Here is a 23360-nt window from a genome sequence, read left to right on the forward strand (position 1 = left end):
GATCATATGCATGCATATTTGTTTTAAGTATTGTCCCCGGCTGCTTTTGCAGCTACACATGCAGAGTAGTACATCAGAGACTGAATGGCTTGCAAAACCTATGATATCTACTTTTTGGCCCTTGACAGAAAATGTTTGCTGGAGTAGATCTGTGTTGTCAAAATGTGGTTCTTGGGCTTCCTTGGTGGTGCAATGGTTGAGAGTCCGCCTGCCGATGCAGGGGATGCGGGTTCGTGCCCCGGTCCGGGAGGATCCCACATGCCGCGGAGCGGCTAGGTGCGTGAGCCATGGCCGCTGAGCCTGCGCGTCTGGAGCCTGTGCTCCACAACGGGAGAGGCCACAACAGTGAGAGGCCCTCGTAGCGCAAAAAAAAAAAAAAGAAAAAAAATGTGGTTCTTTCACCATCATCAGTATCACTTGGGAACATGCTAGATATGCACATCCTAAGGCCCACCCCAGACCTCCTGAATTAGGAACTTGGGGTTGGGGTCTAGCAATTGTGTTTTAACAAGCTTTTCAGTGATTCTGATGCAGGCTGAGGTTTGAGAACCACTGTTGCATATCATTAAACTGGAGTGTGCTGGGAGCCTGGGACAGTCTCTGCCTCACTCTGAATGTGTACACACAGTACTGTCAGTCTGGTCCAAGTCAAGCTTAGAACGCTCTCCCCTGGGGACCAGGTGTGGTTTCAGTTTTGAGAGCACGATCACTCAATTTTCAAGCTACTCTAAATTTTATTCTTTGATCAAGTCAGATCAACCAGGGGCTGCATAATTACCTGACATCATTTTAGGCCATTACAGGATTTACCAAGCTGCACAGTGCCTTAAGCTTTCACTAAGGAACGCTACTACACAAACAGTTTGTGAAACGTGGCGCATTTTTTATTAGTACGCCCACGCGGCTGTTATTTATTTCTGTCACATGCATCCTCTTTATAAGGAAACCCAGTCTTTCTAAAGCACATAACTGTGCTTTGTCTAAGTATCTGGTTTGTTTTTACTTCATGTACAGCATGACTTTGGACCAATAGTGCACACCATTTTGACTTGGCTGCCAGGAAGCTTAAGCCAATACAGAGAAACACATCTGGTTTGTGAACGAGATCTTATAGCATACATTTTGTGCACTCTTTTTATTTCAGGTTTTATCTTATTTTAGTCCAACTTTATTTTCTCTTTGCCCTGACTTCCTCACTGTTATTGGCTCTCATTGTACTTCTTCTTTTTTTCTTTTTTTGTGGTATGCGGGCCTCTCACTGTTGTGGCCTCTCCCGTTGCGGAGCACAGGTTCTGGACGCGCAGTCTCAGTGGCCATGGCTTACGGGCCCAGCCGCTCCGTGGCATGTGGGATGTTCCCGGACCAGGGCACGAAACCGTGTTCCCTGCATCGGCAGGCGGACTCCCAACCACTGCGCCACCAGGGAAGCCCCTAAATAGTTAACTTTTAATATGTACAATGTAGTGCTCAGTGTCCTTGAGGAGCTTTTCTTTTCTGAGTGGGTAATAAGATGTGGGTCTTCCTAGTACAGCTGTAGGATTGTTTTTGATGATTTGAATCTTATACTGTTGAATGCCCAGATTTAATTTAATTGAAAAGCAAAACAAAACAGAACAAATAAACTGTGATTTCCTAAATGACTCTTCTTGGGTTAGAGGATTAATTCTGTTATTTGTTGAACACTCACAGCACATCAAACATTATCCCAGATAATGTGCAGGCTTTTAACTCAGGGAACTTAAAATCTAAGGGGGGGAGGAAATAAAGACTCATCATGTCCAAGAATGGTCACAGCAGAGTCTCAAATTTTCAAAATAGGTATATATAATTCCAACTCCTTTTATTCTGCTTATTATCCAGGAAGTAGCTGAGATGGGATGATTCCTTTTGGGGGACAGTTGCATTCATTGACAAAACTGGTTTACTAAGACGTGTGAGCAAGGCTGTTCCAAAGCTCAGTAATACCAGACTGCTGTGGATGGTTGGGGACAGAAAAGGTTCATTGAATACCTTGACTAATAGCTCATTGTTGAGTAGCCTTTGTGCTATAAGTCACGCCACTGTCAGACCGAAAGTGGTCCAGAAAGCAAAGCACGTGACTCAGATGAATTGCACGGGCCACACTTTTGTGTCTGGAGCTGGCTCATTGGACTGAAATAGCAATTCTATAACTTGAAAATGTGTCAACAGAGAGATGCACCATCAATAGCTCTGAGTGGGGACAAAGGTTCATGTAGTCAGTATGCCAGGAGCATGGGGCAATGCCTTGTGTGTGACGTGTCCTCCCTCACCATGAGACAAATGGGTCAGCTTGTGGCAGGAGTCACAAGTTAGGCATGTGGTGGTAGCCTCTGCCTCAGAAACGTCGACTGCTTTTTTGGCACTTGGTCTGATGGTGTGTATTGCCGTGTCTGCTACAAGGATGGATCCAGGCAGCGATGGTGCAACCTGGGTGGTGCAGGCTCAATCCAAAGCTTGATTCCTCTCAGCCACATCGGAGGATGGACCCGTATCCTGGGCATCTATGAATTACCTGGATGGTTCACTCAGCAGCCGTGATTTGTTTCCATAGTTTTCTTTTTTTTTTTTTATTGGAGTACAGTTGATTTATAATATGTTAGTTTCAGGTGTACAGCAAAGTGAGTCAGTTATACATATACATATATCCACACTTCCTGTTTTAGATTCTTTCCCCATGTAGGTCATTACAGAGTATTGAGTAGAGTTCCCTGTGCTATACAGCAGGTTCTTATTAGTTATCTGTTTTATATATAGTAGTGTGTATATGTCAATCCAATCTCCCAATTTATCCTTCCCCCCCATTCCCTGTAACCATAAGTTTGTTTTCTACATTCGTGATGCTATTTCTGTTTTGTAAATAAGTTCATTTGTACCCCCTTCCTTTTTAGATCCACATATAAGCGATATCATATGATATTTGTCTTTCTGTGTCTGATTTATGTCACTCAGTATGACAATCTCTAGGTCCATCCATGTTGCTGCAAATGGCATTATTTTGTTCGTTTTTATTCCATTGTATACGTGTACTGCATCTTCTTTATCCATTCCTCTGTTGATCCATAGTTTTATGTCTCAAAAAGAGGTGTCTTTAATCTTCCAATCTGTAGTGTTCTTTTTTTAAATTTTTAATTTTCTATATTTTTGGCCAGGCTGGGCGACATGTGGGGTCTTCGTTCCCCAACCAGGGATCGAACCCATGCCCCCTGCATTGGAAGCATGGAGTCCTAACCACTGGACTACCAGGGAAGTCCCCAGTCTGTAGTTTTCCAAGTGACAACCAAGCAGGCAGGCCATTGGCAACAGTCCAAGAGTCAGTAAAAATATAACAGATTCATCAATGGCAGTATTGGCCGGAGCTGTGAGAATAACCTTGAGTTCTGCCCACTGAGTAGAGTGACTATGCCCTTTTTTGGTCCTTAGCTCTTACTGAGGTTGAAGGGAACAGCAGACGAGTGAAGACCATTGGGTTTCAGGTTAGTGAACCAGTCCCAGCGGCTCTACGTGGTGAAATCATTATTCATAGAGACTTGCAGCTCAAAGGGATCATGAGGGTTGAGGGGCCCCAAAGGTACTAGCATTCTCTCCATGTGGCTTCTCTTGATCATAAGTGCCTGAACATTCATAAGATAGGTATGGAAAGCATCAGTACCAATTGACACATCCAGCAGTGGAAACCACAGAAATAATATATTGTTAACTTTCCTTCTCCACTTTGAACAAACCCTGCCCAAAGGCCACCAGCTGATTCCTGACATCTCTTCCTGCTGCACACTCAATAGGGTGACGACTTTGGCACCCATAGCCAATGAAGCCGTAGTAGTTTCAGTCTCCACCCCCCTGAAGTTCCACAACATATTGGGACAGATACTTGTGGCCTGTGATCCCCCTTGGGGACAAGGAGATCTTGTCCCATACCTAGTCCTCCTTAGAACAGCTGAGGTTGGGGTATGGGGGGAGGGAAACGTCAAGGCTGCAGAGGCAGGAGTGGCTCTGTACCCAGTGAATAAGAAGCGCTTTCTTTCATTATCGCCACCATCTTTTTCATATCTGGGGACCCTCGATTCAACAGCCCACCACCCCCACTTTGCTTTTCAGTTAGGTCTGTGGGGCTCGTAGTTTTGGTTGACTTGGGCTGGCAGCAGAGACTTTCATAAAGCAGTCTACTTTAATCCAGGGCATTGCAGCTCCCTGTCCATAGAATATGTTTTAAATTTTCATTCTGTTTCAACATGAGGGTTAGGAACAATCTCCAGGCGTATGGGTCTGGCTGCAGGAATTTATCTAGAATTCACTGGGTCAGTTTCTTGTTCTCAAGGGGATTGCCTTCACCAGCATTGTGAATCCAACCCTGGGCCTCGGAGCTGATTGTTAGTGAGTCATTTATGTTTTCCCTTGGGAGTTTAACTATCTCGGGGAAATCTCTCTGAGACGGCCAGAGCTCCCTTATAGCAGCTGGCACCCACTTTGAAAACACTGGGACCTTTCCCTGTCATCTCGGACGGATCTAAGTTTGGCTTGACGGGCTGCAGTAGGGCTGAGTGGTAAGACGCCCAGCTCTGGCCATTCTTCCTTAACAAGCATTATGTGCTCCGGCCCCTCACCCTGCAAGTGAATCAGCTGGGTTCTGCCCAGAGCCTTTCTAAATTTCCCTCCTTTCACGCTCAGCATAGGTGCTTCTGTCTTTAACTGTTGTCTGAAAGGGGTGGAAACTTCCCCTCCACCCACTTCCAGGATGAATCTGAGTGAATCCTGTTGTCCACGGGACTGTTAATATCCAGGGGCAGCTGCCTTTGAATCCACTCTCTGTGCTTGGCCTGCAGCCACTTCCCTAATTTCTTCTTTTTACCAGGCAATGGAGTGTAGGACAATCACTGCCCAGTTGACTTTTTAATTTTTTCCCACACTGCGCGGCATGTGGGATCTTAGTTCCCTGACCAGGGATTGAACCCAGGCCCTCGTGAGTGAAAGTGTGGAGTCCTAACCACTGGACCACCAGGGAAGTCCCTGACTGCCTAGTTGGAACACCAACTTTGAAAGCACTGAAAATTGCAGAAAGCTGTCAAAAGTACACAACATTGGTCAAATGAAATGTCAAGCATGAATCATGCTTAGGCCTGCTCAACTCGAGTGTAAACAACATGATTTAATGAGAAAGATATTAAAATGAACAAAGGCTGTGAGCCACACTCCACTCCAACCAGGGTTGAAATTACCGGGCACATATCAGATGGACACGATGGGGACCAATCTCGCTTAATATCTGACTCTCCTTATGTGAAAAATGGGACCGATTCTTTGAATTTATGTGATAGAGCGCTTTCTTTTTTTCTTAAAGGAAATAACAGATATTGCCCACTCTGCTCATGAAGACAATGCTCACGTCATCTTTTTTTGCTTCGTGTCTAACAGAAGGGAGATGGGGCCATAGATAAAGCTGAGCTTCGGGAAGCGTGTGACCAGGCCAGTGTGCACATAGATGAGAAGCTCCTGGACCAGCTATTTGAATACTGTGATGTGGATAACGACGGGCTGATTAACTACCTTGAATTTGCAAATTTTCTTAACTGGAAAGATAAAACCCCCCTTAAAGAGTATGAAGAGAGGGTCATTATTAAAGGTATTTAATTTCTGAAGGCTTGCTGAATTCTTAAATGGACTTTAGTATTTTCTTTTTCTTAGGAGTTTGACTCTTGTCAACTTTAATATTATATATTTAAATGCTTTAAATACTTTAATATTTGCTTTAAATACTTTAATATTATATAATTAAATATTAAATATTAAAATATTTAAATAATTTAATATATTTAAATTATATATTTAAATTTATTTATATGTTTTCTTTTTTATGCATAGAATATCTGTGGAAGGTTAGGAAAGAATTTGATAACATTTATTATTTCCGGGGAGGGGACACTTGTTGCTGAAGGTCAAAGTGGCAGCGAGACTCACTTTTCAGTCTATGTTTTTGTATCTTTTAAGTTTGGAACCATGTATTACTCATTCAAAAGAAAACAATTACAAGGAAAACAATTTACACAGAAGCCCAAAATATGAAAGAGCGTTCCTCAGAAAGCTGTTTGAAAACCATTTTCTTAGAGAAATTAGCTCCCCTCCCCCAGGAAGTCAATTGTAAAATAGAATTTGATCTGTTAAATTTTTTAAGAAAAGGAAAAACATAGTCTTTACTTTTATTCAAATATCTTCATGTTGGGCTTCCCTGGTGGTGCAGTGGTTGAGAGTCCGCCTGCCGATGCAGGGGACACAGGTTCGTGCCCCGGTCTGGGAAGATCCCACATGCCGCGGAGCGGCTGGGCCCGTGAGCCATGGCCGCTGAGCCTGTGCGTCTGGAGCCTGTGCTCCGCAGCGGGAGAGGCCACAACAGTGAGAGGCCCGCGTACTGCAAAAAAAAAAAAAAAAAAAAAAAAAAAAAATCTTCATGTTTACACATTATCTTCCTGCATCACTAACCATATATACATATGTGTGTGCATATGGAAATTTTTTTATAAGCTTGTTCTTTGTTTTTAAAATTAATTAATTAATTATATTTTTGGCTGTGTTGGGTCTTTGTTGTTGCATGCGGGCTTTCTCTAGTTGCGGTGAGCAAGGGCTACTCTTCGTAGCAGTGCACAGGCTTCTTATTGCGGTGGCTTCTCTTGTTGTGGAGCACAGACTCTAGGCGCACAGGCTTCAGTAGTTGTGGCACGCAGGCTCAGTAGTTGTGGCTCGCGAGCTCTAGAGTGCAGGCTCAATAGTTGCGGCGCATGGGCTTAGTTGCTCTGCGGCATGTGGGATCTTCCTGGACCAGGGCTCGAACCTGTGTCCCCTGCATTGGCAGGCGTATTCTTAACCACTGTGGCACCAGGGAAGTCCATGTATGGAAATATTTTAAAATAGCTAAAATCACGGTGACTGTACCATTTTTACTTGGCTAAAAAAAAACTTAGCTCTCAAATTTCTATGGAATGAAGAGATACTTTTATGGTTTCTGTAAACTTCATTTTCAGTTCCCTTAAGCCGAGGTATTATGAATTACTAAACCATTTCCTCACTTTTTAAAACTTAGATTATTTCCAGATATTTTAAAAGTAATATGGGTGACGCTATAATGATTATCATCTCTCAGAAAGCTTTCTGTTTCTAATTATATCTCATTTCTTATGAATGTTATTTTTGTCCCAGAAGTAACTCTCTCTTTCATTTTGCTTTTTTTTTTTTTTTTTTTTTTTGCGATACGCTGGCCTCTCACTGTTGTGGCTTCTCCCGTTGCGGAGCACAGGCTCCGGACGTGCAGGCTCAGCGGCCATGGCTCACGGGCCCAGCCACTCCGCGTCCTGTGGGATCTTCCCGGACTGGGGCACAAACCCGTGTCCCCTGAATCGGCAGGCGGACTCTCAACCACAGCGCCACCAGGGAAGCCCCATTTTGCTTTTTTAAATGATTGTACCAATTTGCAATTTTATCAGTCACGTTGGTGAGAAGGTTTTACTCCAATCTTGCTACCATTGACTGTTATTTCAAACATTCTTGTGATTTAGTTGTTATATAATGATACCTCGTTTGCTTTAATTTTCAAATCTTGATTCTTACAGACGATTAACTTTTGAAAGATTGTCTACATTTTTATCTCCTCTTGGAATATTTCTCCTCCAAAACGTGAAGATACTCCTGTTTTCGCTTTTATTCCTGCAAAGCCAGTACCACACTTGGGGCTTTATTGACCACGGGAGCCCTTACCAGTTTCTGGGATGGCTTTTCTCTGCTGTCCACTAGGAGAGCAGGAGGATCTTCTCTGCCTAATGAAGCTTTTTATAGAAAACAAGTCTACCCTAGTTCTCTCAGAAATAAATAGAGGGTGACAGGGTATTTTCCTTCTTGGTACAACTCATGAAGCAGTGGGGGAAACAAAAGCCTGCTTTCAAACCAGGTGGTTCTTCTAATTGTTCCTGGTTGGGGGGTCCTGACTTGAGCAGCCATTTTCAATGGAGTTCTTGAGGTTTTCTCTTCTTCTAAGACAGTGACTGGTGGGTCAGTCAGAAGGGACTCGGGAATGTATTGCCAGGAATTTTCTTATATCAAGTTCCATCTTACTGTTGACGGCTGGAGAAAAGGGGGTGCGTCCTTTAAGGCAGGGGCTTTCGAGCAGTTTTCTGAGAAACTATTTTTCATACTTGGTCCAGATTTCTGCATTTTGCGCCCACCAACCCGTGGGTGCAGGGAGTGGGTCCAGAGGGTCTGAAACACTGGGCCCGACGCTTTCACGGCAGCGATTGGCAGGGGCTGAGTCGGGGGGTGCAGACTTTAGATGGGCCTGTCTTTTCTGGTTTGCCACCCCGATCGGGCACTGGGGCACCCTTCCCCTGTGTAACCTGTGCTGGGCCTTCCCCAGCACCTTGAGTTCCTCCAGCGCTTGAGAGACCACAGCGCCGCCTAGTGCTAGCTGTGTACTTAGCAGCTCCATGAAAAAGCTGTGTCAGGAATTTCCTCCTCAACTTCAGAACTGACTCAGCAAAGCAAATCTGCAAAAGAGAACAGACTCTTACAGGCTTTTTCTCTTATACACTGATTGGAAGGGAGTTATTTATAGAATCGGTTCCTGTGCTCACAGCGAGCTCTCGTCGCCTCTCCAAATGTCACAGTGCATGGGGGCTCCCTCCCTACCACGATCAGGTATGTGTGGAACTTACAGCTCCAAATATTTCTTCTCCTGTCCCTCCCCAGGGCACAGTCTTAGGAACAACTCTGGTAATCCTGTAGTTCAAGTCAAATATGAAAATAGGCTCTAATTTTAAAAACGAGGAAAGAAAAAAAAGTTCTCAGTTTTCATTTGGTGTTTCAGATTTAAAAGCTTTATTCTAGCATAAAGTGAGCGCAGTGGTGAGCAGAAACATTAGACCTTGTTCAGATTTCCTGGTGTATGACCTTGGACTGAACTTGTGCTTCCACAGTGGCTACTGGTGTCAGCGGAGGGTCTACACCAGCTCAGCCTCTGTTTCCACCAGCAAGAAGAGACTAAATGGGAAAACTCACCTTGTTACAGGGTGAGCACCAGGTATTAACTTTGTCCTGTACTTTTTTTCCCCCTTTCCATCTTTGCTTGAAGGTGGAAAACCATATTGCGCAAACCCTGCTGAGGCTAATGTAGAAGAATCTGAACCAGCTTTCCTGATAAAGCCTGAAGATATTGTCTTGAAAGAGCCAGGGAGCTCAGAAAAGGCTCTGCGGACACTTCTGAGGCCAAGCGATAAAGTTTCTAATCACTACAAGACCACTTCTTCGGAGATCAGTGCAGTTGTAGGCGCTGTTCCTTCTACTTGTGAGTATGTCACATTATTTGCTGAGTGTTAGAAGGATCAACAAACACAGAAGGGGAGTATCCTTTGTCTGTCCTTGCATTGTCCCCCAGCCTCTAATAGACTCTAACTTTCTCAAAGCCCAGGACCTTTCATTCAGTTCTGTATTCTAAGCACCCAGGAGGGCTCAATAAATGTAGACTGAATTGAACTAGTGTTCATGGTGACCTAAGTAAAATGATTCTCTCTTTATCAATGAAACTGAAAACATCATAGCTCAGAACCCAGAATGTTAGACCTCGTCGTAATTCAGACTTCACCAAGTGCTAGGAGACTTTTGAACCATGTGATTCTTAGCTACAAACAGATTTGCCTTCAAATATTTGAAGAGCTCTTACAGAACGGTTCCTTATATCTTTATTCCCCATCTGTTAGTCTGCTAGGGCTATCATAACAAATACCACAAACTGAACGGCTAAACAGCAGAAATTGATCATCTCATGATGGCTGGAAGTCCGAGGTCAAGGTGTTGGCAGGGTGGCTTCCTTCTGAGTGCCGTGAGGGAAAATCTGCTCCAGGCCCTATCCTGGATTCTGGGAGGTTTCCAGCAGTCTTTGGTGCTACTCAGCTTCTGCTGCACCAGCCTGATCTCTGCCTTCATCTTCATCTGATGTTCTCCTGTGTGAGCATCTGTGTCCCAATGTCCCCTTTTTATAAGGATTCCAGTCATATTGGACTAAGGGTCCACCCTTCTCCCGTATAACCTCATCTTAATTAATTATTCCTGCAATGACCCTCTTTCTAAATAAGGTCACCTCCTGGGGTACTAAGGGTTAGGACTTTAACATAAAAGTCTGGGGAGGGTACAGTTCAACCCATAACTGCCCAGATCTCAATATCAAGCATGATGAATTTAGAAGACTCTTTTATATTGGTTAAGATCCCTTTTTTGGACTAAGGCCATGATTAAGGATTTACATATTTTTCTTAACTGGATTTCATAGACATGCTTTACATTCTGTTGCGATGAGAGCTAGCTACTTGCTTTGGAATAGTGTTGCCTAATAGAAATACAATTGGTGTTGCATGTATTTTTTTTGTTTTAATTTATTATTTATTTTTGGCTGCATCGGGGCTTCCTTGCTGCGTGCAGCCCTTCTCTAGTTGTGGCGAGAGGGGGCTACTCTTCATTGGGGTGCGTGGGCGTCTTATTGTGGTGGCTTCTCTTGTTGCGGAGCACAGGCTCTAGGCTCGAGGGCTTCAGAAGTTGTGACTCGCGGGCTCTAGAGCACAGGCTCAGTAGTTGTGGTGCGTGGGCTTAGTTGCTCTGCAGCATGCAGGATCTTCCTGAACTAGGGCTCGAACCTGTGTCTCCTGAATCGGCAGGTGGATTCTTAACCACTCCGCCACCAGGGAAGTGCTGGTGTCATATGTATTTAAAAAATTTTAGTAGCCACATTAAGAAGAAGAAACAGGTGAAATTAACTTTAATAGTATATTGGGAATTCCCTGGCAGTCCAGTGGTTAGGGCTTGGTGCTTTCACTGCTGAGGCCCAGGTTCAATCCCTGGTCAGGGAACTAAGTTCCTGAATGCTGCGTGGCACAGACAAAGGAAAAATTTTTTTTAATTATATATATATATATATATATATATATATATATATATATATATATATATATATATGATATACAATATGTATCTCCAAAGTACTATCATCTCAACAAGGAATCAATATAAAATGATTAATTAAACGTCTCACATTCTTTTTTTGGGTACTACATCTTTGAAATTGTGTATTTTACACTCAGAGCACAGCTCAGTTTGGACTAGCCACATTTCCAGTGCTCAGTAGCCACATGGTTGGTGGCGGCTGTATTTAGAATGTCTGTTTTCCTCCCCCATCCATGTCCTAGGTTATCCCATCTACGGTGTTCCAACCACTCGGTCCGATATTCCCGCCCCCCGAATTCGCCGCATCAGTGACAGAACCAATTATGGTGAAGAGGGAAATGCCTATTCATTGCTGCATCCTACCATCTTTGGCCAGAAAGGATTGTTTGAAAGAGACTTCTTCAAGACCAGATCCAAAAAAGAGGTACATGTGATTTCAAAAGGGTTGAAAGGCCAACGACACACAAAGGTGGAAATGTTTATTTGCTTGAGCATGTATATTACACAAGTCATCAGGAGCACACATCCCCCCCCATTAGGATTCTTGAGGATAATGTTCAATTTGGTTGTGATATTTGGTACAATTCTTGAAGTAGAATTTACTCTAATAAGAAGCATTACAGAAGAAGCATTACAATCACTCACGTCATGTATTCACTATGACCTATGTATAAAAAGAAAACTGTTTTCCTAAGATATTCAACACTATTCTTCGTTGAGTAAAAGCAAAGAGGCTCAATCCCTTCCTTGTGTAAGTACCCTTGTGGTCGTGGGTCTCTGAAACCAAAGAGTAAGTTTGAGGAGGGCCACTCTGCCATCCTTATGAGCTGCTATCTCAGATTATCTACAACAAGCACTGATTTAAAAAGTTCTGTCCCATTGCCATGTGGCAGCCCATGTATCTTGTTTTTTCGCTCGGTAAACATGGTCTTCATGGCCCAGGTGATTTTCTTCCTAGGTTGGTTATAAGGCAGGTGCAACCGGCTAGGCCAGAATAGCCATTGGGGTTCTGAGGGCCGAGGTGTAACGGCAGGTCTTGGTCAGAGCAGCCTGTCTAGATCTGCCATTGTGGAAAGCAGGCTGTGATCAAGGGAGCAATTGCTTCTTTGAGCTTTCAGATCCAGAGCTAGAAATAATGTGAACAGACGTGTGATGCTTTCTGGGACTTCACAGGCAGGGTTGATGGCTTGCAAACTTAGTAACAGATTCATTCCAATGATTCATTCCCACTGAGGTGGGGGGAGAGGAGGGGAGAAACTCAGAGGAAGATGCCTGCTGGCTGGTCCCAAAGAAGGAACCCAGGATCCACCCAAGAGGGTCAGAGAAGAGACCTTCGCAGACTGTTATTTTCTCTTCCCACAGTCACTCTAAAGGGCCTATGAAATAGGGCTTCAGGGCCACCAAAAGAAACAAAAAGCTCCTGCTGGTTTCCTGATGCCTAAAATTCTTTTAACTAGGAAGTCATCCTTTATCTCATAATTCTAGGTAGGAAGTAAGAACCCAGAGGCCTGCACATATACTATTCCAACTAAATGACATTCTAGAAAAGGCAAAACAATGGAGAAAGTAGAAAGACCCATGGTTGCCAGAGGGTTGGAGAGAAAAAGGGAAGGATGAATAGGTGTAGCACAGAGGATCTTTAGGGCAGTGAAACTATTTTGTATGATGCCATAATGGTGGGTACGTGTTATTATACATTTGTCAAAACCCATAGATTATGCAACACAGAGAGTGATCCCTCATGTGAACTATGAACTTTGGTTAACAATAATGTATCAATGTTGGCTCATCAACTGTAACAAATATACCACACTAATGCAAGATGTTACTAACAGGGGAAAAGAGGGGGCAAGTGATAGAGCATACGGAAACTCTAGATAATTTCTGCTCGATTTTTCTAGAAACCTATAACTGCTCTAAAAAATAAAGTCTATTAAAAAAAAAAAAGAACCCAGAGACCTGGTTGGAGTAATAACGTCACCTTGAGAATAGATGGGTTTTTGTAAAAGTGTTAGCTAATCAATACATGAGGATGGAAAACTGAACGAGGGTAGGAATGCCTCCCAAAGAGTTGGGAAGGAAGCAGGGGAGAAGGGCTGGGATGCCCAAGAATGAACCTCAGGGCTTCACTCTGCAGGGACATTTTTTTTTTGGCTGCACCACAGGGCATGCGGGATCTTAGTTCCCTGACCAGGGATTGAACCCTAGCCCCCTACAGTGGAAGCACGGAGTCTAAATCACTGGACCGCCAGGGAAGTCCCCGCAGGGGCTTTCTTTACCTGTCACTGGGTGGAGGAAAATAACAACTATGCACGGGCGCCTTGAGGCGCTTCTGCTGTGTAACTGCTGCCGCTGACAGCACTGCTCTCCTGAATTTCAAGTGTATTTGATTATATTGTTAATTTCCCACAAGGCACATCATATCTAGGGGACCTTTTAATTGTTAAGATTTAGTTTAATAGAGGTATTCTGCAGGTCTTCTATTTCTTTGGCTTTCCTATTCACTGTCTAACCTTTATTTCCATTTCCCTCTTTGCTTCCCTCCTGTATGCTTCATAGTAAATGTCTTTCCTCTTTTAAATTTAGTTTCATTTTTTTTTCAAATCTTTTCTTCCCTCTACTCATTCTAATATTTCTTCCCACTACTGGTTCTTATCTTTCCTTTCTTATATTTTCCCTGGGACATATAAAGCATGTTTCCCCCCTCCCTTTATCTCTTTTACTAATTATCACTGCAGAGAGATGGCTAATAACCAAAGTTTGCTGGTTTTCAATATGCTCAGATTTTAGTCTGCTCACTCGCTCGCGCATGTACTATCTCTCCGACATTTGCACACCCCCAGCTATAATTAAAGTTTACAACAGGCCAGTTAGAGACACTCCATAAATGTTCTTTATCTTTTGGCCACGTGGCTCGTGGGATCTTAGTTGCCCGACCAGGGATCGAACGTGTGCCCCCTGAAGTGGAAGCGCACTGGACCACCAGGGAAGTCCCATAAATATTCTTATTTTAAAGAAGAGAAACTAATATGCAAGGGGTCTGGATAACATACATAAGAGGTGACTGGGATGGAAATCAAATCCAGAAAGTCTTCTATCTTTAACTCTTTTACCCTTTCTGCTTGAATTTGGCCACATCCCTTTAAAATAAACAGAAACACTTGGAGTTGAAAGTAATTTTATATATTGGCTAGTAGAGTTGAACACGCTCATATTCATTCATATTAGCAAAATGATTCCTGAGCTGAAAGTACTGGAATTTTAATATTGGCTTATTATACATAATAAGCCATCCTCCCCCACCACACACACACATCCTCACATCTTTTTTTGGGGATATATGTCCATAGTCTTAGATATTATAAAGATATTTTTAAAAATACAAACTGAAAAACACATAAATATTAGCCTGACTTTGAAAGTTTTTTTTTTCCTCTAGATTGCAGAGATATTATGTAACATTGGTGTCAAGCTTTCCAAGGATGAATTTGAAAATGTATGGAATCTTGCATCAAAAAAACATCACAGAGGAGAAGTTTGCGTTGAGAATATCAGAAATGTTCTGAATGAGTTACAACACGCAGACTGGACCAAGTGCAAAACAGCCATGTGATCTTTGTGGTGTTCATTCATTTACAACAAAGAATTGTTAAATCCATGTTCATCTAAAATGTTCAGTCCATTCTGGTTTTAGATATTATAATTCAGCAATCACTGTGGTAGGGCTTATATGCCTGGATGCGTTGCTAATAAATTAGATCTTGGACTTTAAACTTTATTTTCTTGTTTCTTATAAGGCACCAAAGAATTTGCCGAGCACTTGGACTTAACCTTTAAGCTCACCAAAGACATAGCTCAGAATAATGCTGGAAGTTTGTCATGTTTAGTATGCTTAAGAATGCTATGTGTTTGAGTGGGTGGCCTGATATTCAAAGTCTGGTTTGTGATACCAGGTTCACAAAATTTTGCCTTCAACATTTTGTTATTTTTCTCTTTAGGTGTCACTGTGACACAACTGAAGCTTAATGGGCTTTTAAGTTTCTGTCAGCATCTGGGGAAAACTGACTTAATTACAAGGAGCAGAATTTTGGGAATAAAAACTTGACTTCCAACAGCGACATGATGTCTGGTGGCTTTTCACATCTTTTTATGGCCAGAAAAGCATATTGTCCTTGGAGTTTCTGAAGAGGACACAGCTGACCACACTGTTAGATGTAGCTTTAGAGAGTTATTGTAGCAAATTGTGCTGAATCATTCCCTCCCTCCTGCCTCGGATCTTTGTTTTTTTTTTTTTGCGGTACGCGGGCCTCTCACCATTGTGGCCTCTCCCGTTGCGGAGCACAGGCTCCGGACGCGCAGGCTCAGCAGCCATGGCTCACGGGCCCAGCCGCTCCGCGGCATGTGGGATCCTCCTGGACCGGGGCACGAACCCACGTCCCCTGCATCGTCAGGCGGACTCTCAACCACTGCGCCACCAGGGAAGCCGCTGCCTTGGCTCTTTGATATACAAATGTGATGCCCGGGGCGGGATGAGATCCGGATGGTGATGGGGAAGTGGGAGCCCAGTCCAGCGTGTTCTTTCTGTGCATCAGGAAAGCCCCAGGGTGGGTTGAATCCGTGACTGAAGCTTTCTCAGAAATATACTTGATGAATTGAATGATCAATAGCATGTATTCTACCCGTATTTCTCTGTGATAGACCTTGACATTTTGTTGCTTGGTTTTTGTCTATTAGTCTAAAAAAATTACTCTTTAACTTAGATATTGTGGTTATTCTGTAGTCTACTGTTACTTTAAAAAAAAAAAAAAGAACTAAGGTTCAAAAGATTGCTTTACCCAATCTCTAGGGAAAAGTTTTGTAATCCATTTATTTTATAGGAAATTTATGTGAAAATTTTTAACTTTTTATTTTGAAATGATTTTAGACTTACAGAAGATTTGCACAAGTAGCACAAAGAATTATGCAGGGGTGGGCTGGAGCCTGCTCTTACTGTCCACTGTGGTCAACTGTGGGCATTTCTTCGCAGCACTGTGTCCCTGACCCCATGTTGGTAGCCTGAAACCAGCTACAGTGAGAGTATTTACACTAAGCAAACCAACACATGCTACAGATCAGGGATCCCCGCCCTTCCCAAAGAACATTTACAAGCACTTCTACATCTATCTGTCTATCTATTTCCCTATCTCTATCTATCTATCTACCTATCTATCTATCTATCTATCCACCTATCTTCCTATCTATCCATCCATCCATCCATCCACCTACCTACATACCTATGTCTCTCTCCATCTATCTTCGTATCTATTTATCTATCCATCCATCTACCTACCTATGTCTCTATCTATGTCCCTATCTATCTATCTATCTATCTATCTGATCTATCATCTGTCTATTCACCCATCTATTGACAGAGGGAGGCTCCTTGACCGAACTTTAGTCAGGCTCCTTTGAACCCTTTTCTCAATTAGGTTTTGATCTTGGGCTTCTGTGTCTGTCCTTCCTGGGCCTGCATTGCACAGTTTTAGCAAGAATCTTGCTAAGTCGGTTTACAGAGAATCCTCCCATCGTCGATATCTGATTACCCTCCATATCTGATGAAATTCTTCATCCCCCAAATATGATGTATTAACTTAGACCTGTTTTTTTGATAACTATTATAAAATGTTTATTATTGATTTGTATTTACTTCCCGAATTTTTTCTTTTGAATTTTATCTATTTTTTTATACAGCAGGTTCTTATTAGGCATCAATTTTATACACATCAGTGTATACATGTCAATCCCAATCGCCCAAATCAGCACACCACCATCCCCACCCCGCCGTGGCTTTCCCCCCTTGGTGTTCATACATTTGTTCTCTACATCTGTGTCTCAACTTCTGCCCTGCAAACCGGTTCATCTGTACATTATTTTAGGTTCCACATACATGTGTTAATATACGATAGTTGTTTTTCTCTTTCTGAATTACTTCACTCTGTAAGACAGTCTCTAGATCCATCCACGTCTCAAAAAATGACCCAATTTCGTTCCTTTTTATGGCTGAGTAATATTCCATTGTATGTATGTATAACATCTTCTTTATCCATTCATCTGTCAATGGGCATTTAGGTTGCTTCCATGACCTGGCTATTGTAAATAGTGCTGCAATGAACATTGGGGTGCATGTGTCTTTTTGAATTATGGTTTTCTCTGGGTATATGCCCGTAATGGGATTGCTGGATCACATGGTAATTCTATTTTTAGTTTTTTATGGAACCTCCATACTGTTCTCCATAGTTACTGTAACAATTTACATACCCACTAACAGTGCAAGAGGGTACCCTTTTCTCCACATACTCTCCAGCATTTGTTGTTTGTAGATTTTCTGATGATGCCCATTCTAACTGGTGTGAGGTGATACCTCATTGTAGTTTTGATTTTCATTTCTCTAATAATTAGTGATGTTGAGCAACTTTTCATGTGCTTCTTGGCCAGCTGTATGTCTTCTTTGGAGAAATGTCTATTTAGGTCTTCTGCCCATTTTTGGATTGGGTTGTTTGTTTAATATTGAGCTGCATGAGCTGTTTATATATTTTGGAGATTAATCCTTTGTCCGTTGATTCATTTGCAAATATTTTCTCACATTCTGAGAGTTGTCCTTTCGTCTTGTTTATGGTTTCCTTTGCTGTGCAAAAGCTTTGAAGTTTCATTAGGTCCCATTTGTTTATTTTTGTTTTTACTTCCATTACTCTAGGAGGTGGATCAAAAAAGATCTTGCTGTGATTTATGTCAGAGAGTGTTCTTCCTATGTTTTCCTCTAAGAGTTTTATAGTGTCCGGTCTTAAATTTAGGTCTCGAATCCATTTTGAGTTTATTTTTGTGTATAGTGTTAGGGAGTGTTCTAATTTCATCCTTTTACATGTAGATGTCTAGTTTTCCCAGCATCAATTACTGAAGAGACAGTCTTTTCTCCACTGTTTATCCTTGCCTCCTTTGTCGCAGATTAATTGACCATAGGTGTGTGGGTTTATCTCTGGGATTTCTATTTTGTTCCATTGATCTATGTTTCTGTTTTTGTGCCAGTACCATATTGTCTTGATTACTGTAGCTTTGTAGTATAGTCTGAAGTCAGGGAGTCTGATTCCTCCAGCTCCGTTTTTATCCCTCAAGACTGCTTTCTCTATTGTGTCTTTTGTGTCTCCATACAAATTTTAAGATTTTTTGTTCTAGTTCCGTAAAAAATGCCATTGGTAATTTGATAGGGATTGCATTGAATCTGTAGATTGCTTTGGGTAGTATAGTCATTTTCACAATATTGATTCTTCCAATCCAAGAACATGGTATATCTCTCCATCTGTTGGTATCATCTTTAATTTCTTTTATCAGTGTCTTATAGTTTTCTGTATACAGGTCATTTGTCTCCTTAGGTAGGTTTATTCCTAGGTATTTTATTCTTTTTGTTGCAATGGTAAATGGGAGTGTTTCCTTAATTTCTCTTTCAGATTTCTCATCATTAGTGTATAGGAATGAAAGAGATTTCTGTGCATTAATTTTGTATCATGCAACTTTACCAAATTTACTGATTAGCTCTAGTAGTTTTCTGGTGGCATTTTTAGGATTCTCTATGTATAGTATCATGTCATCTGCAAACAGTGACAGTCTTAATTCTTCTTTTCCAATTTGTATTCCTTTTCTTTTTCTTCTCTGATTGCCATGGCTAGGACTTCCTAAACTATGTTGAATAATAGTGGTGAGAGTGGATATCCTTGTCTTTTTCCTGATCTTAGAGGAAATGCTTTAAATTTTTCACCATTGAGAATGATGCTTGTTGTGGGTTTGTTGTATATGGCCTTTATTATGCTGAGGTAGGTTCCCTCTATGCCCACTTTGTGGAGAGTCTTTGTCATAAATGGGTGTTGAAATTTGTCAAAAGCTTTTTTTGCATCTATTGAGATGATCATATAGTTTTTATTCTTCAATTTGTTAATATGGTGTATCACATTGATTGATTTGCATATATTAAAGAATCCTTGCATCGCTGGGATAAATCCCACTTGATCATGGTTTATGACCCTTTTAATGTGTTGTTGGATTCTGTTTGCTAGTATTTTGTTGAGGATTTTTGCATCTATATTCATCAGTGATATTGGTCTGTAATTTTCTTTTTTGTAGTATCTTTGTCTGGTTTTGGTATCAGGGTGATGGTGATCTCATAGAATGAGTTTGGGAGTGTTCCTTCCTCTGGAATTTTTTGGAAGAGTTTGAGAAGGAAGGGTGTTAGCTCTTGTCAAAATGTTTGATAGAAATCACCTGTGAAGCCATCTGGTCCTGGACTTTTGTTTGTTGGAAGATTTTTAATCACAGTTTCAATTTCATTACTTGTGATTGGTCTGTTCAAATTTTCTATTTCTTCCTGGTTCAGTCTTGGAATGTTATACCTTTCTAAGAATTTGGCCATTTTTTCCAGGTTGTCCATTTTGTTAGCACAGAGTTCCTTGTAGTAGTCTCTTAGGATGCTTTGTATTTCTGCGATGTCTGTTGTAACTTCTCCTTTTTCATTTCTAATTGTCTTGATTTGTATCCTCTCCCTGTTTTTCTTGATGAGTCTGGCTAATGGCTTATGAATTTTATCTTCTCAAAGAACCAGGTTTTAGTTTTATTGATCTTTGCTATTGTTTTCTTTGTTTCTATTTCATTTATTTCTGTTCTGATCTTTATGATTTCTTTCCTTCTGCTAACTTTGGGTTTTGTTTGTTCCTCTTTATAGTTCCTTTAGGTGTAACGTTAGATTGTTTATTTGAGATTTTTCTTGTTTCTTGAGGTAGGCTTGTAGAGCTATAACCTTCCCTCTTGGAACTGCTTTTGCTGCATCCCGTAGGTTTTCGATCATCGTGTTTTCATCGTCATTTGTCTCTAGGTATTTTTTGATTTCCTCTTTGATTTCTTCGGTGATCTCTCGGTTATTTAGTAATGTATTGTTTAGCCTCCATGTGTTTGTGTTTTTTACGTTCTTTTCCCTGTAATTCATTTCTAATCTCATAGTGTTGTGGTCAGAAAAGATGCTTAATGTGATTTCAATTTTCTTAAATTTACTGAGGCTTGATTTGTGACCCAAGATGTGGTCTATCCTGGAGAATGTTCTGTGCACACTTGAGAAGAAAGTGTAATCTGCTGTTTTTGGATGGAATGTCCTATAAATATCAATTAAATCTGTCTGGTCTATGTGTCATTTAAGGCTTCTGTTTCCTTATTTATTTTCATTTTGGATGATCTGTCCATTGGTGTAAGTGAGGTGTTAAAGTCCCCCACTATTACTGTGTTACTGTTGATTTCCTCTTTTTTAGCTGTTAGCAGTTGCCTTATGTATCGAGGTGCTCCTATGTTGGGTGCATATATATTTATAATTGTTATATCTTCTTCTTAGATTGATCCCTTGATCATTATGTAGGGTCCTTCCTTGTCTCTTGTAACATTCTTTATTTTAAAGTATATTTTATCTGATATGAGTATTGCTACTCCAGCTTTCTTTTGATTTCCATTTGCATGGAATATCTTTTTCCATCCCCTCACTTGCAGTCTGTATGTGTCCCTAGGTCTGAAGTGGGTCTCTTGTAGACAGCATACATATGGGTCTTGTTTTTGTATCCATTCAGCAAGCCGGTGTCTTTTAGATGGAGCCTTTAATCCATTCACGTTGAAGGTAATTATCGATATTTATGTTCCTATGACCATTTTGTTAATTGTTTTGTTTTTGTTTTTGTAGCTCCTCTTCTTCTCTTGTGTTTCCCACTTAGAGAAGTTCCTTTAGCATTTGTCGTAGAGGTGGTTTGGTGGTGGTGAATTCTCTTAGCTTTTGCTTGTCTGTAAAGCTTTTGATTTCTCCACTGAATCTGAATGAGATCCTTGCTGGGTAGAGTAATCTCGGTTGTAGGTTCTTCCTTTTCACCACTTTAAGTATATCATGCCACTCCCTTCTGGGTTGTAGAGTTTCTGCTGAGAAATCAGCTGTTAACCTTATGGGAGTTCCCTTCTATGTTATTTGTCATTTTTCCCTTGCTGCTTTCAATAATTTTTCTTTGTCTTTAATTTTTGCCAGTTTGATTACTATGTGTCTTGGCGTGTTTCTCCGTGGGTTTATCCTGTACGGTACTTGCTGTGCTTCCTCCTCTTGGGTGGCTATTTCCTTTCCCATGTTAGGGAAGTTTTCGACTATAATCTCTTCAAATTGTTTCTCTAGTCCTTTCTCTCTCTCCTCCTTCTGCGACCCCTATAATGCGAATGTTGTTGCATTTAATGTTGTCCTAGAGGTCTCTTAGGCTGTCTTAATTTATTTTCATTCTTTTTTCTTTATTCTGTTCTGCAGCAGTGATTTCCACCATTCTGTCTTCCAGGTCACTTATCCGTTCTTCTGCCTCAGTTATTCTGCTATTGATTCTTTCTAGTGTAGTTTTCATTTCAGTTATTGTGTTGTTCATCTCTGTTTGTTTGTTCTTTAATTCTTCTAGGTCTTTGTTAAACATTTCTTGCATCTTCTTGATCTTTGCCTCCATTGTTTTTCCGAGGTCCTGGATCATCTTCACTATCATTCTTCTGAATTTTTTTTCTGGAAGGTTGCCTATCTCCACTTCATTTAGTTGTTTTTCTGGGGTTTTATCTTGTTCCTTCATCTCGTACATAGCCCTTTGCCTTTTCATCTTGTCTATATTTCTGTGAATGTGGTTTTTGTTCCACAGGCTGCAGGATTGTAGTTCTTCTTGATTCTGCCATCTGCCCTCTGGTGGATGAGGCTATCTAAGAGGCTTGTGGAAGTTTCCTGATGGGAGGGACTGGAGGTGTGTAGAGCTGACTGTTGCTCTGGTGGGCAGAGCTTAGTAAAACTTTTATCCACTTGACTGTTGATGGGTGGGGCTGGGTTCCCTCCCTGTTGGTTGTTTGACCTGAGGCAATCCAACACTGGAGACTACCTGGGGTCTTTCTTGGGGCTAATGACAGACTCTGGGAGGGCTCACGCCAAGGAGTACTTCCCAGAACATCTGCCTCCAGTGTCCTTGTCCTCACGGTGAGCCATAACTACCCCCCATCTCCGCAGGAGACCCTCCAACACTAGCAGGTAGGTCTGGTTCAGTCTCCCCTGGGGTCACTGCTCCTTCCTCTGGGTCCCAATTCACAAACGACTTTGTGTTTACCCTCCAAGAGTGGAGTCTCTGTTTCCCCCAGTCCTGTCGAAGTCCTGCAATCCAATCCCACTAGCGTTCAAAGTCTGATTCTCTAGGAATTCCTCCTCCCATTGCTGGACCCCCAGGTTGGGAAGCCTGACGTGGGGCTCAGAACCTTCACTCCAGTGGGTGGACTTCTGTGGTATAAGTGTTCTCCAGTCTGTGAGTCACCCACCAGCAGTTATGGGATTTGATTTTACACTGATTGCACCCCTCCTTCCATCTCATTGTGGCTTCTCCTTTGTCTTTGGATGCGGGGTATCTTTTTTGGTGAGTTCCAGTGTCTTCCTGTTGATGATTGTCCAGCAGCTAGTTGTGATTCTAGTGTTCTCACAAGAGGGAGTGAGAGCACGTCCTTCTACTCCTTGGCCTGCTTTTGGCAAAAACTCCTGTTAAGTTAGGTTAGCAAGAATTCCCCCTACCCTGATATCTCTTCTTAATAACTTTCCATCCACTGACCTCCCTTGGTTATAAATCTCTTCTTTTCCTTGTTTCATTCAAAACTGAGCCCAGTTTTATACTGAGGTCCCTTTCCCCCTATTGCAATAATTCCTGGATAAAATCTGTCTTTTGCTGCTTTAACTAATTTCCAGCTCTGTCTTCTTTAATTCCATCCATCCTCCCATCTGTAAAAATGAATAAAGGAAAACCTCATTCAAAAGGAGTCAGGAAGCTGTGAAGGGGAAGCCCTCATGCACAGCCTGCTCTTTGCAGCTAACGTCACATACCCCTGCAGGAAAAAGCTTGCTTCACATACCCCAGCAGGAAGAAGGAAGATTTTTCCCCTTGCCCAGCAACAACCCAGCCAATGAGGAACCACCGCAACTCAATGAGAAGTTGCCATGGTGCCTCTCAATGTCCTCCAATGAGCTTTTGTTCAAAACGGCCCCTTTCAACTTTCTCCTTTCCTCTATAGACTAATGCTCTTCTCTTTTGTTCTCCAGACTTGCCTACGGTTCGCCATAGTTTGAATGACCAGAACTGCAATTCCTCTGCTATTCCCAGCTAAACACGATTTTGTTGGATAAATCACTTAACTTTTTGTTTTAAAGGTTGACACATCTATCCTTTCCTTCATCTTTCCATCCATCTACCCACCCATCCATACCCGTGCCCATGCACATGTTACTTCTAAATACTTTGGTATGTGTTTCCTGAAAATGAGGACATGCTATT

The 23360-nt window shown here is 41.8% G+C and overlaps 1 protein-coding gene across 1 annotated transcript in view; it reads left to right on the top strand.

Moving 5' to 3' along the window:
• Window positions 1-14602, top strand: part of EFHB (EF-hand domain family member B) — a gene marked incomplete at both ends in the record, with an annotated part of 39615 nt that extends 25013 nt beyond the window's left edge. Inside the window, 6 exons of the mRNA XM_079705201.1 lie at window positions 3442-3589; window positions 3801-3966; window positions 5431-5638; window positions 9128-9340; window positions 11232-11413; window positions 14429-14602. Coding sequence (XP_079561327.1) covers window positions 3442-3589; window positions 3801-3966; window positions 5431-5638; window positions 9128-9340; window positions 11232-11413; window positions 14429-14602 — 1091 coding nt within the window. The remainder of the gene's footprint in view (window positions 1-3441; window positions 3590-3800; window positions 3967-5430; window positions 5639-9127; window positions 9341-11231; window positions 11414-14428) is intronic.
• Window positions 14603-23360: the final 8758 nt, after the last annotated feature.

Source organism: Hyperoodon ampullatus (assembly GCF_949752795.1).
Source record: "Hyperoodon ampullatus genome assembly, chromosome: 5".
NCBI lineage: Eukaryota > Metazoa > Chordata > Mammalia > Artiodactyla > Ziphiidae > Hyperoodon > Hyperoodon ampullatus.